An 18,321-nucleotide genomic window follows, 5' to 3' on the forward strand; every position below is an offset into this window, starting at 1 on the left:
ACAGGGAGTAGCGAAGAGATATGGTGGAGATTTGGAGCAGTTCCAGATTCCCAAAAAAGGCAAAGTTGGCACCAGCCTAAGGGTCCCACTCCTTTTAGGGGCCCTGCAACAACAGATCTAAATAAAACTTAAAGTACATAAACCAGATTCACATAACAGTTTGTCTCTTAAAAGCTCATCTTCTGGCAGCTGTCAATTTGTGCAAAAACTCCAGTCCATTGGAAATTAGGAGACACTTTGCGACGTTGGCCCTGAAATTTCAACTGCCTAGGAGTCTCCACAGGGTTTAATCTGGCACTGGTGTGGGGTCATAAGGGTGGTCGTGGGTGAGAAGACTGTGGTGGTAGGTAGAAAGTGACTAAGGAGGAGACAGCGATGAGGCAAGCGGTTATTGGCTGGGGTGGCAGCAGGTAAGTGGGGTAGCTGAGCAGTGGCTTGGGTGGGGACAAGTACTGACGCAGTTAGACGTCCATTGGAAGGCGGGGTGGCAGTAGATGTTGCCACAGGTGGGCAGTGACAGAGGCAGGGACAGGTAGATTGTGCCTGAGACATGACGGGTGTGTGGCAGACAGGCTGGTAGGGAACGGTGGGGCAGGTGAGTTGTGATGAATGGTGGGGCAGGGATAGGAGCTAATAGGTTATGATTAGGGCTCCCGGTTTTATGGTATTTTTTTATATATATTTCCATCTGTATTTATCCATACTTATCTTTTGGCCTTCGTATTGGTATTTATCCATATGTATTTTGTGTTTTGAGAATAAAGGAGTCGTAAAATAGTAGATTACCACATTTATTCAACTGATAAACTTGCATTCATACTTTGATGCCTGCCGTGTTTGAGCAAATTAAGTAGCCAAATATAACAAAACACTCCACCCACATGTAAATATAGCATTATATACAAATATATGTTAACTAATGCCTGTATTTAAGGAAATCTCACCCTGTTTTGTTTTTAACTCACCGTGCTTTTGATCTGCTCAGCTGTTAGCCTGGAAGTCATGAAGGACAGCATGGAGAGTCACTCACAAGGAGCACAGTTTTCTGTATTTTTCCGCTTTTACAAATAAATACAGACAGAAAACATATTGTATTTGGTCTGTATTTATCTGTAAAAATCAGTAAAAAAGAAAAACTGGGAGCCTTGGGTATGATAGGTGTGGTAGGCGAATAGTGACTAAGGCAAGGTCAAGGGGGCTGAGGGTAGGTGGCCATTAATGAGGTGTGTAAAGAGATGGCAGGAGGGCAGATAACATCTGGAGTGTGGGCAGGGGGCGGGAGTGAGGGGAGGTAGAGTGTGTGGGGGCAAGTGCGAGAGGCTAGATACTGGCAACGGTGGGAGAAGGTGAGAAATCTTGAAGTTGGGCATTGGGGCATAGGAGGCAGGTGGGTAGCGAATGAAGTGGGGGGAAAGGGGGAGAGCAGGTGGTTAGTGGCAGGTGGGTAAGGGGCGCAGCTGATGGTGATTAGTGACTGAGATGTGAGATTGGCAGGAATGGCCTGAGATGTTGGCAAGGCTCTGGCAGTCAGGCAGGTAATGATAGATGGGGTAGGGTGTTTGTGTGTATGAGGACGAGAGTAGCGCTTAAAGAGTGAGTGGGTATATAGTGATGGACATTGGGGGGTGAAGAATGGCCAAGAAGGGATAACGGGCTTAGGGGTATTAGCGAAGGAGGTGTGTGGGGGGCAGGTAGTGTCTGTGGTGTGGGCAAAGGTTTAAGTGGTCAGACAGGTATTTAAGCATAGGGTTAGGTGTATGTGGTGTGTGTATGAGGTGGGAACAGTAGCTAGTGACAAAAGTGAGATAGGTGAAAAGAGACTAAGGTGGGGGCAGTGTTATAAGACACAGGTGCATCGTGCATGAGGAGCGGCGGCTAAGGATGGGTTGTGCCAGTGGTAAGTGTGCATGCGGGTAACACTTGAGATGGAACCAGGGGCATAGTGGACAGTGAATAAGGTGGGGAAGAGGTGTGGGTGGAGGCCTAGGGGCCGGAGTGAGCATAGTTGGCATTGATAGAGTCCAAGCTATCTCCACACTAACTGCCAGTCACCAAAGGGACCTATTAAGTTATTTATTTTCAGAGATGTTGTAGAGAATGACAGTGGCAAACTCCTTGCCAACCCCTGTCACTTTGCAAGCCCCTGTCACAACTCTAATGGCTGTCACTCTCCCTGTCTCTGGCACGCTGCACATCCCTGCCACCCTGTGAAGATTCCAGTGCCAGTCCTTCTCCCAGTACCCATCATACCCTCTAGACATAATGGCGGGAATGTTTTATGTACGTGCATTTTAGCAGAACTTTGTTGAAAAATACAGAACTTTTCACAGTTCTGTAGTTTGTTGGAAAAGGTAAACCCCATTCACCCCTAGTGAGGGTCAGCCTTGCTTACCACACAGTAAAGGTACAGGACTATACCCCAAGGCCACAGGAATTATGCGGCAGAAGAGGCGCAAATAATGCGGCAGGGTGGAGTTAATCATGCGGCCAGAAAAGGCAAATTATGCAGCATAATGCGGCACATTTTGTAAAAGTATGACTTCATTATTTAATTGTCTAAGCATAGCTTGCAGCTCATTAGTACCCGTTTAACACTTAATAAGCAACAAAAAGGTGACCAGTCCAGATGTTCAAAAGGTATTCCACTGCGTTTAAACACGTGTCGCTGCATTTTTTGTAGCTTTTGAACTGTTTGAGCTAGAAACAGAGGAGCAGATTTACAAGCTCCTTGTGCCTCTTTTACGCCGCCGTTGCGTCACTTTTGTGACGCAGCGGCGGCGCAAAACCAGCGCCATGCTGCGGGGTATTTACAACGTGACGCATCTGGGAGATGCGTCACGTTGTAAAGCCCTGCGCCAGAAGTAGGCGTTCCTGCGCAGGGGAGGGGGGGCGTTCCGGCGCAGGAACGCCTCCTAAAAGTGGCTGAGTGAAATCTACAAGATTTCACTCATTCACTTTTGAGCCCATGCTGCGTCAAAACCCTGCGCCTGCTTGAAGCAGGCGTAAGGATTGATGCAGCATTGTAAAGATATGGCACCCCATAGCCCTGCTGGAGCTGCGTCGCGCTTGCGACGTAACTCCAGCAATGCGCCACCTTTACGGCACAGATGCGTCACGCATCTGTCCGTTTTTGCCCCATGGTGCGCCGCATTGTAAATGCGGCGCATCCATGGTGGCGGAGCTGTGACGCACAATAACTGGCGCATCCCTGCTGATATGGGGGGATGCGCCAGTTATTGTAAATCTGCCCCTAAATCTTTTTTTGTTAAAATCTGCAGATTATGAGGAAGATGATGGATCTGTGGCAAATGCGGCAAATCTATAAATATGCGAAAATCGCAGTGGGCGCACAATTGCACAATTCCAGAGGCCCTGACTATCCCATGACTGCTCCTTCAGAACCCACATCTTTTTAACAAGATTAGGTACAAATTATGTTAAAAAATGCACTCTTTGGGTAGTTTTACATTTTTTTCTGGAGAGGGTAACGCCCCACCACTTTCCGCTAAGCAAGCCGAAGAATTTAAGACTCGCTCGCTTCACTCTCTCCAGTCAGTATATACAGATTATTTACACCACAGCACTGACAGACTGTTCCAGGCACTGCTGTTCGCCGCTGCCTTTTACATTATCCACGTTTTGCGGGTTCAACAGCAATGACCGACCATGGTGCAACGAAAAGAACCTCTGGCCCTGCCCAGCACAAAACCCTCCCTCCACCATTGTGAAATAGCCAGTGTTCAATTTGTAAAAAACACGTGAGTGCCAGGGCACTCCTCAGTAGGCCACTGAAGCTTGCACCACCCATCGCCCCTGCTAGTGCTACCAACAGCAGTACCAACACAACTACCCATCACAATCCTACAAGTGTGACAATTCAGACTATTCCAGGACACCCAAAGCTATAAGAATAGAGTTGGCGGCAGGTAACAATTTTTTTTTATGTATATTAACTTATTCAACAACGTTGTTGCACTCATTTCAAAATTTGACAAACAGCGCCACTATGTGGTAGACTCTTACTAGAGCCCTGCTGACAATTAAGTTCCTTTTGCGGAGCACCTGAAACCACCGGCTCAAATTAAGGACTGGGAAAGACAAATGAACATGGTCTTTTTGAAGAAGTAGGCACATCCAAAAAGGAGTTTCTTGGTACATGAGATAGCAGGCCACAGATTGTAACCTTTCAGATCTGCCTAAACTCTTACTTTAAGGATATGTTCACCAATCCAACCTCATTCCATTTCAGTCACCTGCTCTCTTTACTCAGTTTGTTCTGCTTTGCTGGACCATCAGCATTATTTACACTTAATACAGTTAGTCAGAGTAATTTCCCATAAATTTAAGCAAACCTGTAGACCAGCGGCGCCACCTACAGGTGGCGTCACATTACTATGAAAAGCCTTCACAAAAAGTGTTTTTTTGTTCTGTTTGAGCATGGTCAGTTCTTCAGCAGGCAAACTGTTGAAATCCTTGCACTATTCCCGCGCTTAATGTTTTTGTGAAAAGTCAAACAGCAGATGTCCTAACGGAAAGAGGTTTCATGGGAAAAATGCTCCGGAGAGATAATTTAATATCCATTTCCCCAACGTTGAACTAAACCTGATTCAGTCGTGCAACTTACTTCCTTTTCGGTTTATTTGATATTTTAATTTAGCTTGATTGAGTAATATGATAGTGTATTACATTTTGAGTAATATGATAGTGTATTACATTTTTATACAACTACATGGCACGGATTCCAATTGTCTTGGTTTCATGTTACGAACAAATATCATCACAATTTTGACTAAGTTATTGTAAACTTTTCAATAAAAATCATTCAAACCAAAACAAAAGTTAGTAAAAGAAGCGATTAGGGGTACGTTAATGCTATACAACTACCTAATTACCTAATTAACGCTGCTTGGTTATCTTTTTTTATTTTTTTGTTTTTAAGTGGATGTGAAGCAATGTGTAGCTTTTATATATTTTGGATAAGTCTTGAAAGATAATGTATAACTGGTACAATTAATATTTCATGCTGACGTTTTACATTTGAGTGTCTGCAAAGTTTTGGCGCTCCGTCCATCATCTCCTTGTGTTTGCTTTGTTCGCCCTAAGTTGGCAGGGTTTGCCCAGACGTGGGTCCCTTGCTCACTTTGCCACTGGATTCAAGCTAGCCTGGCTGATGGGGTGTTACCCCGAAACCGGTTCCACGATGCTTGTTTCCGGTCCAGTGAAGACCTTGCTGGTCTGTTCCCATGAGGCACAGGGTCAAGACTGATTTGCATATAGCTGGGTCTGAACTGAGGTGGTGAAGTGAGCGAAAGGATGATGATGGATTCACCCCAGATCTGTGACTGGGGGTGAGTGTGAATGTCTGAAAATATTAAATGCTCCGTCCATTATCTCTTTGTATTTGCATTTAACATTTTAGAATTTTCATGCAATAACACACTGCCTCGGTTTTTTCATACTATATATTCGCCCTCCACCCCCTTTGGTGCAATGTTAAACCTAGTTTTTTCACTGTTCATTAGTAGTATTGCCTTCTAACTGATGTGCCTCGACCAGCTCTCCTTTGCAAAAGCCAATAAAATAGGTTATCCTTAGGCAGCCCAGCCTTACTCTCACTGCCAAACCTGAACCGAGATTCTAAGTGTGGTCGATATGTGCAAGATTTCCCCATATCAGATAAATAACTGGGCAGTGTTCTCAAAGTTTGATTTAAGTATCAAAATATGGAGGTCAAATCATTTGGGGTGTGCAAAGTTGAAGTGTTCTACTCCTTGCAACTCCTCATTTAAAAATAAAATAAAAATTACAAGTTTGCAAAAAACGACGCTGGCTAAGTTAAAAAAAAAAGCGTTGGCAAAGGCAATAGGTTTCGCCTCTGCAAAATCTGTAGGTTTGTCAATGTTTTTTTTACACGTTACATAGCTGTGCGAGCCACTGATTGGCTGTGTGGAAGTGTATGCGTTTGATGAGCACTGTGAGCATGTCGTGTGTGTGAGTGTGTGAATGATTATGCTTTGAGTGTGTCAGTGGGAGTCGATGGAACCTGGATAGGATTGTGCACGTGACAGAGTATGTATAAGAGAGCACGATTGCTGGAAGTCTGACTGCGATTATGTGCATTTGGAAGTGCGTGCAAGTTGTAAGCATTTGTGCTCGAGTTTGAGTGACAGCGTTTGAGTATTTTGGTGAGTGTGCGGCGTGGCGTGCAAGGGAGTGCTATTGGGCAGTGTATTCCTAGGCAGAATAATGCACTGGGATGCGGTAAACTTCAGCATGTAAACAACATTTAAATAATAATAGCAGCAGACGGGTTTGAGGGATGAAGCAAGACGATCGAAGAGAGTGGGAAACGCATCGAGAGGGGTGGGGGGTTGGGTAAAACAACAGCGATCATGAGGGAGGAAAGAGAAGGATGGAAAACAGCGTGTGAGTCTGGGAGAGGACTTCAGACACAATAAGAGTCATGTAGAAAGGTAAAAAAAGAGTGCCTGTGGCCTGCGGCAACTTGAGGAAAACTAGCCACCGGAAGCAGTACTTGGTCCATGCTCCATGGCAGGACAAAGAAGACTCAGAGCCCAGGAGCAAGAAGGAGGCGAGGAGGAGGTATTTGCCAATAGGAAGCAAGGAAACAATAGTGACGTGAGAGCCACGTTGGAGACGGCCAATGGTAAGTAAAGTGACATAGGAGCCATCTGGGAGGCCGTCCATGGCAGCAATGGGCGGGCTCTAAGCCTTTTTTAAGATTATTTTTTTAATACAATAGATTTCACAAGCACAGCCTGAGTGAAACGTAAAAAAAAGGGAGCAAAAAAGGGGCCCAATGGTAACGTTCCCCTTGTCTCACTTTGGTGCAGTAACCCCACTTGGCAGCTGCTTACCCTTGGTTTCAGTGGCTTGTATACCTGTCATTTCTCCAATGCTGGAATTCCCAGGGGGTATTTTCTGTAACCAGGAAAAGGAAATGATGCAGCTGCTGACAGTTGACCACTGTGTCCTCTGCCGCTCAGGGCAAGAGCAGCGATGCATGGCAGCAGGAAGCATAAGTCGATGTATCCTGATGTTCCATCCGTGTGTGATGGGACATTAGGCAGCCTAGAAGGGGTGCTTAAAGTGAAACTACAGGTAAAAAGATGTTGGGGGGACTTTACGCTTCTTCATAGTGGGGAACAAGACACAAAATTCATATGCAGAGCCGAGCCAGGGGTGTAGCTTGGCCCTAACCATCCAAAGTCTGTGACGATCTATTGAAAGACCAGCATGTAATCACAGTCAATGAAATGTAAAACAAAATGCAATTTCAGTGGGAGGAGAAATATACACATGTTTTACTATATTCATGCTTACAATGTGTTTCGGCAGCTCTCTTGCGATTTGCAGGATGCTTCTTGTTTATTCTTCTTTTACGAAGCTGCATAAAGGAGGGGAGAGATGGCACTGGCCTGGGTCACTTGTGACTCGTCCTTTAATTGAGGCCCACAGCCAGGCTAGAGTCAAACACTTGGCTTAAGCCAGGCTCAGCCCTTCCTTTGCTTGCTCTCCTACATGCCTTTATGACTTGTGAGGTTTCCCCAACTACCCATTTTTTTGACAACTGTTTCCCTTCAACCAGCTGTTTCAGGGAATAAGCTTTGGTAGCCCTAATCAATCAATCCCCATTTGTAGAGCGCACTCTGTCACCCCTAGGACTATCTGGGTGCTGTGTCTCTGTCTAAGAGCCAGGTCTTTAGAATCTTTCTGAAGTCTGCCAGCGAGAGAGCTGTACAGAGCTGGAGGGTGAGGTCTTCCAGGTCTTGGCAACGATGTAGGAGAAGGAGCGTCCACCGCTGCAGGTGCGGCAGATGTGGGGAGGGGTGTACAAGGGTAAAGACTTCAAAGAATTCAGTTTCTTGAACTGAATCCAACCTTGAGTTTCAATAATTTTTTGTGCAATGTGAAATTGTTTTCATTGTTCTTTAAAAACATTGCTGTGTAGAATGCCATACTATCCAGGCAAGTGTGTCCGCGTGCTTGTAGGCCTGTGCTTCCCATGGACGAATGTGGAGAACTGGAGAGAACCACACAAGAAGAATCTTAATGTCTTCAGGCATAATACACTCAACTATAGCCTAGTAATTATACCCACAAATTGCACTCTTGACCCTTTCCAGCTTCCGTCCCCATTCCAAGAATTACATCGGACCAGCCGAGAAAAGATTCTTTTGAAAAGTTTGGTGATCTGATTATCCTAACCCCACGCTGGCGTTATGGCTAACCGTCCATCTTGTGCAAATGTCTTAGATGCTTGCTATCGCTGTCTGCCCATAACAATAGCCTTGTTGTCTCTTGGTCTGCAGGCAAAGATGGCCGAGTACAGCGCGTTGCTGCTAGAGTTGGCTGAAAACATAACCAACGAAGACCTCGACCAGCTGAAGTCGGCGTGCAAGGAGGACATTCCAAGCGAGAAAAGCGACGAGATCACCACATGCAAAGACTGGTTCAGCTTCTTGGAGAAGCACGACAAACTCGCTGAAGGTAGGAGGTAGACCTGAGAAGGTGGAGGCTGAGAAGGTCCAAAGAGGGGTGGAAGTGGGAGATGGGAAGGCAGATAGAGGAGGCTAGAAAATGTTCTGTGGCTGGAGGGTCGTTGGGAGACTATGAAAATGTCTTGGCACATATCGACACGAGACATGAGGATTTGTTGAAAAATAGATAGAAATTTACAGCAGTCGGGCCTCTTTCGGCTTGCTGAAGGATACACTGCAAACAGGCTGAGGGGCTTCCAATTGATAAATGGAGGTGGTATGAGGGCGAATGGTCCGTGGCTGAAGGGTTCCGAGTGCTTGAGGTTGGGGCTGATGCGAAGGCGGAGATTAAATGAATTTATAAATTGTTGAACATCCTTCTGTTCCCTCCGGATAGCACACCAATGTGGAGAATTGACACAAACAGACGCACTTGAAAACCTAGATGGGGTTTGAGATTGTTAATATATGGACTTTAATTGATTAAATGAGTTATACATCACTTATGCTATTGAACTATACAATTGCTTGTCGTTGTCGAAAGGTGATACTACTGCAAGATTATATTTAGATCCATCTCATATTTCTTTTTTATTTTTTTATTTTTGAAAACTACTTTAAAAAAAAAAGGGCTGAGTTGAAGAAAGAACGAGTTTGGGAGTATTTATTTAAGAGAAGGGAATTAATGGGGATAAAGGTGATATAAGAAGAGTCAGTACAAGAAAGGAAGAAGGAACCCGAGAAGAAAGAAGTGTGAAGAGGAGGGAAGTGAAATGAGGAAAATCGCAAGCAGAAGATAAGGAGAAGATGGTCAGAGACCTAATGAAGAGAGAATGAGGAGGAAAGATTGGAAAGAAAAGTTCACGAAAGAGGAAGTGGAAGATACAAGTTGGAGTTGGAGACAGTGGAAAAACTAGACACAGAAAAGTTGAAAGCCAAAGAGATTTGATGTGGAAAATGAACCTGATGGAAAAATAGAACAAACAGAACAAAGATTGAGTAGGCTATGAAAAATGCATGGTACTGAGAAGGGGAAATCAAAATGAAGATAAGGGAAATTAAGTGGCAATAGAAAATATAAGTAGAAAACGGATAAATCTAAGGGACATGAGGGCGAGGGGTAAGAATTAGAAACAAGCATTGGCATAGCCAATAGGTCTCGCCTTTGGGACCTTATAAGTGTTTAGCCATGCAACAGTTGCATAACTAAATACTTATAAGGTCCCAAAAGCGAGACCTATTGGCTATGCAAAGCGGCCATGCGGCGAAAGTGAAAGTGATCGCGATCACGATCAAATATCAAATGTTTTCCTATGTGTATAGAGTAAAGGTAACTAGGAAGCGCATTATGGCTATAGAGGATGTCAGAAAACGATACAAGATGGCATACATCCAGTGGGAGCTGACCTATATGAATCACACAATTACATTTCACCATTTTAGGCAGAGAGAGTTTAAGCTTGTTTGCCCGCCTGCCATCACTCTCACTCCAGGGTTGAGGCTGGGCTTTAACTCGAAGTCTCTAGCTTCTGACAATGGCAGCTCAGCCTTTAGAGCTCATTCGAAAACGAGGAAGAGGTGGAGAAGGGAAATAGAAGAATGTAAACGGGCAAGAAAATTAAGGAACTTGTAGAGATTCCGAGAAGTATGAAGATGGACCTCAAAAAGAAGGAAAAGGGGTCTGAATGAGTTAGGTAAGAAAGTTTAACCAATGTACACCCTGGAGGGTTGGACCCAAGCCAGATTTTGAGGATATTCACATAAAATAGATTTTCAATAAACTCATTTACATCGTCAGAGGGTACAATCTGGCAAGGATCAGGGCCTACGTTGTATGCCGCTGATTTAAATAATGCTGTGATCATACGCAATAAGAGGGTCACCAGAGGAAGAGAAGGAAACCAGAGCTAGTAAGTAGATAGGAAAGTTTTATACATTCATTTTATCATGAAAAACATGATACCATGGTAAGAAGGAATCGAAGGAGAAGATAGCGTAAGTAGATAGGAGGAAGAGGAAAATATCAACAATATAAAGGGACAAGGCAGTGCTTAGTTTGCAAAAAATAAAAGTGTCAGGGCCCTCATCAGGAGCCCTCTGCAGCTTGCACCACCCATCGCCCCTGTCAGCGCGGCCAATGACGGTACCAACACAACCTCTAACCATCACACTCCTACAAGTGTTATAATTCAGACTATTAATAAACAAATGTTGTTGTGCTCATTTCTAAATTGAACAAACAGTGCTACAATGTGGCAGACTGTTAAAAGTGCCGGTGTTGCCAATTAAGTGCCAGTGTCAAGCACCGGAAACCATCGGCTCAAATTAATTATTGGGTGAAAGAATGTAGTAGATACGTGAGGGAGAAAAGGAAATACGTTTTGATGTCTAGCTTTCATAAAAGGGTTTGCTTTACCTAATTTTTACGGGTCACCAACCTGGCAGGGATTGCAAATCACACACAAGTATGTTGGTCTGCAAGAACAAGAAGCAATGGTAAATTAAGAGGGACAGAAAACAAATCGATAATCTAAGAGTGGCTAACATTGGTCTCCAGAAATCAGGTCCATGCCAGATTTTCAGATTTATATACGGCTAACATAACTTGACCCCATTAGCTCAGTCAGTGGTAAGCCTGGAAATATGGTATGGATTTGACCTTCTCGGATCAAAGGTTAAAGCCACTGGGATAATGTACACATTAGGACGAGAGAATATAAAAGTGGAAATAGACAACAGTCTGTACGACATTGATGTCTAACGAGGTCTGGGAAAGCCCAGTCTACATGGCCGGATTGGCTGTACCAGACATCGAGCGTTTTCCCGGGAGGCCAGAAAGATGGGGGCCGGTTTTGTTACTAGGGGCCATTTTTAAAGCAGTTCAGCATTTTTTAAAGCACCCGCTGCAGAGCTCCTAGTATATCCGCTAGTTTTCAGGCAACAATAAAAGTGTCAAGATAACTGCAATGATTAATGTACCTTACGAGGGTTGCTCTGACAATATTTGCCAGGGCTGCTTTGGGTTCCCATTCCGGCCCTGCCAATCTCTGCCAGATTTCATGATTTCCTTGTTAAATACATTTACATATAGTGAATCGGACCTAAGCCGGACAACCCTCCTGAAAGTTACTATCAGAACTAGATTTGTAAAATAAATAAATAAAGCTCATCGTTATTAAAAATAATAGTTTGCTATAGGAGTCTGTCATTGGCCCTTTCGCGATTGCTGAATACCATGGCTATATGGTTTTGATTCTACTTGATGCTCTTTCTTCAACCACCCTACCTTTCCTGTCTCTTTGTTTCACACCTACACATTGTTTTTCAACCATGTTTTCTCTTTTTGTCACTCTTGGCCTGCCCTTTTTTCCTACTTTCTCTTCTGTTTTCACTCTCTTGCTCTGGAAAGATCAGGGATCTCCAACCTTTTCTGTACCGAAAGCTACTTATGTTCAATGAAGAGCATTGACAGCTGCTAATATATTAATACTGTATAATTAAAAAAATGTATGTGTATAATAATTCAACCAAGCAAAAGCGTTCTACTTTAATAAACTGGCTTGCACACAGGTGAGTTACTCAGAGGTACTGGAGAGCTACAGTAGCTCACGAGCTACTGTCTGGAGACCCCTGGATCAAAGTCTGATGATGCCTGCACCCACCACCTGCACACATCCAGCACTGATACCGTGAATCAGCTGCGGCTCCTCTGCTATGGGCTGCTTAAAAAAATGGGAAAAATGAAATGATAATAAAACAAATGTATTATTTTATTTATTTTTCCCTGCTACAGCCAGCCAAGTCTGGGCGGGGCGGGGCCATGATGACCGCAGGGGAGGGGTAGTGCAGCACTGTAAGTGTGCGTGACGGTTTGGCCAGCCGTATTATGCCGGCCAAACCATGATGCGCTCTTAGGTTTCTGCAACCCTGCTGTGTTGCACAGCCAGGTTGGAGAAACATCACAGACTCCCAGACACAGACTGAGCTGCAAACCGAGCTGCTCTGACCAATCCTGGCGATGCTCTCATGCTATTGAGATCAGCACCATGATAGGGTGGAGAGCCTACACTTGTGTCCCAAGGACTGCTCTGGGACACCATCAGGAGAGAAGAGGAAGACAAAGGCAGACGGTAGAGTCCGCGGCAGAACAGGCTTGAAATGCTTAGGTGATTTGATAGAGAGAGGGTTGTGCAGGCAGAGGAGACTGACAGAGTAACGTTAGGTCCAGTAGGCTGATGCTGTTTCCGAGCAGCCTCAGAGAAGTGTCACAACGAAGAACTCCATGTCTCTTGATGAGCGACAACAGAGCCAGACGCGCGCGTGCAGTCTGAAATGTCAGCCTCAGAAGCGCCAAGCAATTACAGACTGAGCAAAATACCAACCTGCCCTGCCTGATCTGCTTCCGGCGCTGTGCTGGTTCCACCGAACATCTCGAGACTCGCCCTGCTTTCATGTTCCCTCAGGACGGAGGGAGCTATTTTCTCTTTTATTGGCGAGAAATTGATTAGCGCAGAATTTCCGTTTTATGTTTCTTTTACTTATCTATATAGAGAGCCGGGCTCTGCTTCTCCGGGTGACTTTGGTGTCTGTGCTGAATAGGTTTTATTCAGGATGCTTGTTTCCGGTCCAGGGAAGACATGGCTTGGCAGTTCGGGCTGGACTGTTCCCATAAGGCACAGGGTCAGACTGATTTGCATATGGCCATGTCTGAACTGGGGTGGCAGAGTGGGCTAAAGAACGGTGATGGATTAAACCCAGATCAGTTGACTGGGGGTGAGTGCTTGCAATGTTCAACACTCCGTCCATCATCCCCTTTAGTTTTGCTCTGAATAGGTTTTAAGCCCGTCGAAAGATGTCATTAATATGTGTAGCCCATGTCAGCTGATGAACTTTCAAAGTAATGTGTCGCACACCTCTGAATGAACTGCGCCATTTTAGTGAATTCAACCCCTTCTAGAAGGGTCAAAGGGGCGACCTCACTCAAATAAGTTATTGGTAAACAGTGGGGAGCACTTTACATAGCACCAGTTGCATTACATGAGGACACATTCATTTTTGTTAGGTACGGGGAGATGAAGTGATTTGCCTAGAATCACAGGATGTTCAGCGTCATTGCCGAGACTCGAACCCAGTTCCCCAGATGCTGTTTGTACGCAACTTAATTAGGTTCTGAACATTTGTTTACACCATGTAACTACCACTTGACTCCGGCTAACTTTCTCTGCTTCGAGCTCAGCCATTTACCAGTTTACTTGGTGTAGCTGGGATCTAGTTAGTTTGCGAAGGACGGCTGAGATGAGAGGGGTTTGTCAGTATATAATGGTCAAATTATAACCCTACAAAAATATTGAACCCTCAACATCAATTACCACTAAATTGTAGAAGTAAATTCATGGTGAGTTAAGATTAGTAAACATATACCTACCTATATGGACTTACCTTGACTATAGAGAGGTAGTCAATGTGGTCAATGCTCTATTCCTCCAGGTCTTTATTTTGGTTGCAGTGGTGTAGTTAAAATCAACCAAATGTAAATGAACAGATCTAGGAGGTCTTGGCATGACCCCTAATGATGAACATGATACAATAAGGATTAAATTAGTCGGGACGTGGGGTCAATAGAAATGACCGTCTCTTTAAACCCTACAATTACAGATTCCTTTGTGTGAGCGGAAAGGATGGAGGAGAGGGAGAGGGTGAAAAGAATGAGTGCTTGATGTTTCGTACATCTCATACTAATATCTATTAAGAAGTTATACAAACGGCAATAAAACAATAGTGATAATGACATGTCATATACCCCCTTATATAATCAACCGCACACAGCTGTTTGTATAACTTCTAAATTGATCTTAGTATGAGATGTAAGAAAGACCTGATGTACTACAATGAAAAGTAATAGCATATTTGTAATTATGATTAACCTCTGGTTTCATATATATTTTTTTACTTTGTTAAATTATACCATTTCTTCTTTTTGTACTAATGCAAACTAGTAATTAAACATCTTTTTTTACAAAACATATAATAAAAATATACAAATGACTGTGTTTATATGTATGACTTAATACGTCTCATGATGGACAGCCCTTAGAGCTCTAATTCGCCTACAAGGAAGCAATACAGGTCATGAGGGAGTATTATCTAGTCTTCTCTTTGTGTTTTCCCCCTAGCTCTTTGACCTTTGAAGTATCTTCTAGGGGGTCCTTCTGCTCACATCCTGGTTGAACTGTGGTCTGGCTGGAAGGGCTGAATATCTCTTCCTGGTGCTTATCTCCCACTGTGCTGCTTGCACTCGGCCCTTTTTAACTGGTGGGGGGGGGGGGTGCGGCAGCATTTATCCTTGCACCATTTTTGTTTTCCTCATATGTTAATGGGCTTGAGCAAGCCCTTCTCTCGGCTCAGGCTGATTGTCCCATGGTAGGATGGAGGTCCTTTTTGGTGTTGCTGTATGGCGATAATGCGGTCCTGACGGCCGCACGGGGTCTGCAGCTTCTCCTGGACAAATCTGTTACCTTAGATGGTAGCCTGGATTTGGCTGTAAACTTCACTAAGTCTTATTTCATGGTGGTGGCTCCATGCTCTACTATCTCCAAGACATTCAAGGTGGGCCACCACATCCTGGGCAAAGTCTCAGTCTTTCCCTATTTAGGGGTGCGATTTGATATTAAGAACAATTGGCAGCCTCTGTTGGAGGGGAAGAGAGCCGAGCTTGTTAAAACTACCAGGGCTATGGCTAGCTTTGCTCGTAGATTGGGTTCTTGGGCTCTGCAAGTCCTGCTTAAGATTTATAATGCTAAGTGGGTGCTCCAGACCTAGTACGGTAGTGAGGTCAGGGGGTGTGTGAAGAATAACAAGCGACTGAAAACACATTCCTAAGGCGACTAGTCCAGGTGCTGCAATGTACGCCTGCCTTCTCAGTGTACGCCGAATTTGGAACTAGGTTTCTCACCGATACAGTCACCTTTAGCCCCCTTCTCTGCTGGATAAAGGTCTGTACCAGGGAGGATTGCAAGCATAATAGATGAATCCTCTTGGACTGCTTGACCCTGGATGATGCACTCAGAATCCCCTGGCTAGCCCATGTTAAGGATGCATTTGCTGCACTCGGTAGGATGGATGCTTAATTGAACTCACTTTTGGTGGCCGGGGAATTACTATCCATAAAAGAGCTGTATGTAGAGCAGACTTCACTATTCCGAGAAGGGGCTAAAGTGATATAACACTTGGTCAGGGGACACTTGCTTCTAAAGTCTATCCAGGGTATACAGCATTACCTAGCCCAGGAGTCTAATCAACCACACCATCTTCTGGCCAACCCTGTGGATGGGTCCACTCTGGTAATAGGACGCCCTGCGGATGCGACAACCGGTCTCTGCAGGATACCCTACATATTGTAATGCTCTGTAAGTACTTTAGTTGGCCCAGAAAGCAGTTTCTGATTCCATTGTTGAAGACCCTGAATTTTACTCAAGAACGACCCGCTCTTGTGTACTTACAATTGATCCCGGATGAACAGGATTTATTTGCTGTGGTCAGTATTTTACGTGCAGTTCTGGCATCTAGGCGCTCAAAACCGGACTGAGCATCGCACCATTGTATTAAGTGTCGCTTTCTTTTAAGCTGTTTTTAATGTATCCTTTTTTTATGCTGCATTTAATGTATATGTGTTATATTTGTGTGATTTTATTGATATTTATTGTGTTCTTTTATGGTTGCCTGTACAAACAAATTAAGATATACTTCTATTACAAGTACTTTATAGAAATTCGACTGTCCTGCATGCACACTCACGACTCAAGAATGGAGGTTGTGTGCCTTTAAATCTAAAGTTACTCCGCCGGGTCCGAGTGTAAGGTTGTCACCTGACCAGTATTTTGCCCGCCTGGCCAGTATGTTTATCCTAAGGAAGGTAAAATCTAGGAAATTGTTGAAATCCAGTATTTTTTAAAAGCCTTGGAAATATAAACTAAAAACAGCAAACACAAGATAATAAGAAAAGAATGGTCTGTTTAAGAATGCTGCCTAGGTTATTTCTAGGTGTCTTTTAAAGAAAATAGAGGCTGGGTTGCTGTGTTAAAAATGAATACACAAGAGTTTTATATATGGTGTTTTTAAAGTGCCATCTCCAGGCCCTTCCAGAACCTGCAAACAACACAAATGGCCTGTGATTTTCTCTTAGAAAGGTGGCTTTGGAGCACTCTTGAAAAAATATAATCTGGCTGTTTTGAGGAGAACACGTGGAGGCTCTCGCTGGCGTCTCTAGAGAGGGCCGGATGGGACCGATGACCCAGCCCGGTTTGTCCTGCCGCCCCCACCATCACTGCAAAAACAACAGTTGATGGACAGAATGCAGAACAATGTCATACATTCACCCCAGTACACCCCACCATCACAGCTGTAGAATGTACCAGAAGCTAACACAGAAAATAAGACAATGCACCTCGTGTATATGTGTACATATGTATATATAAATATAGAAGTATATATATATATATAGAGAGAGAGAGAGAGAGAGAGTGAGAGAGAGATCTTTATACTCACTCTACACACAGGTATACGAAGATTTAAACAAAAGGAAAACACATAAATATATATTTATACATATATACTACATATTAATATATATATATATATATTTATATATATATATATATATATATATATATATATATATATATATATTGCACATGCGCACACTGTATTTACGATAGACTGTTTTAGACAACCCCCGCCCCCCAGTGTTGTCTGTGTCTTAATGTGTGCCCCACCTGTAATCCACTTTTAGAGGCACCACGGGCGCGTCTGTGTACACTTCTTTGGTCTAGCGCGGTAGTTTGCGTCCGTGACCATCAAGGATCTGCCTTTAGTGCGGCTCCAGGAGAGCAGGGCCGCAATTTTCAGCCTTTTCTTCGGTTGCTCTTCGTCCTCCTGCCGCTAATTGCCCGCGCACGTGCACCGCTCTGCTGCCTGGACAGAGCCCGGGGTGTCTTTTGTAGCCGACACGTTCCAGTGCTTGATTCACGTGACATCGAATGTCAGGACAAGCGCGAGGCACGTGAGGAGGAGTCACGCGGCCAAGACCCTGCTCTGCCATTTTGTATGTCCATACACAGATTATTGCATTGGAGCAGACTTCGAAAACATATGGGTGTTGCTGTACAAAAAAATTGCCTCTCTATAAATATAAGCCTATGTGTTATAAAAAAACAAGAGATTTTCTGCACGATTTATGATGTGATTTCGTTTTGTTAGAACAAACAATTTCCTGTTTGAGCTAACAATGTTTCCCAGAGAAGATGGGGCAAAACAATGTTTCCCAGAGAAGCTGGGGCTTTTTTATTTGTGTTTTTTGCTTTTCACATTGGAGTAAATGTCGACAAGTAATTATGTTGTCGACTTTGAAGTAAGGAAAAATGTGTTCTAATGGCTTTCAAACTTCACCAAACCATGTGATCCTGAACGAATCAAACTGAAAATTTAAATTTACATTACGAATATTTCCAAAAGTCTGCCAAGGAATCAGGGGGCATATTATCAAGAAACGGCGTTAAAATTATCGCCGCTTTAGCGGCAGAAAACTTGATAATATGCCCGTGAGAATTGCCATAGAAGCCCATGTTCTGGTGTCAACATGGGCTTCTATTGGAATTCTCTGCGGCATATTATCAAGTCCATTATCGCCGCTTTAGCGGCAGTTTTCTGCCGCTAAAGCGGTGATAATTTTAACGTTGTGCTTGATAATATGCCCCCAGGAGTTTTTCTTCGAAGAGATCTGCCCATATGGACATATATTTTTTTAGTTCATCTGGGAAATGTG

The 18,321-nt window shown here is 43.9% G+C and overlaps 1 protein-coding gene across 1 annotated transcript in view; it reads left to right on the top strand.

The window, feature by feature from the left end:
* Positions 1-18,321, top strand: part of PEA15 (proliferation and apoptosis adaptor protein 15) — a 344,104-nt gene that overhangs the window by 237,687 nt on the left and 88,096 nt on the right. The window contains exon 3 of the mRNA XM_085638644.1: positions 8,334-8,511. Coding sequence (XP_085494770.1) covers positions 8,340-8,511 — 172 coding nt within the window. The 5' untranslated portion in view covers positions 8,334-8,339. The remainder of the gene's footprint in view (positions 1-8,333; positions 8,512-18,321) is intronic.

The sequence above is a fragment of the Triturus cristatus genome, chromosome 12 (genome assembly GCF_964204655.1).
Source record: "Triturus cristatus chromosome 12, aTriCri1.1, whole genome shotgun sequence".
NCBI lineage: Eukaryota > Metazoa > Chordata > Amphibia > Caudata > Salamandridae > Triturus > Triturus cristatus.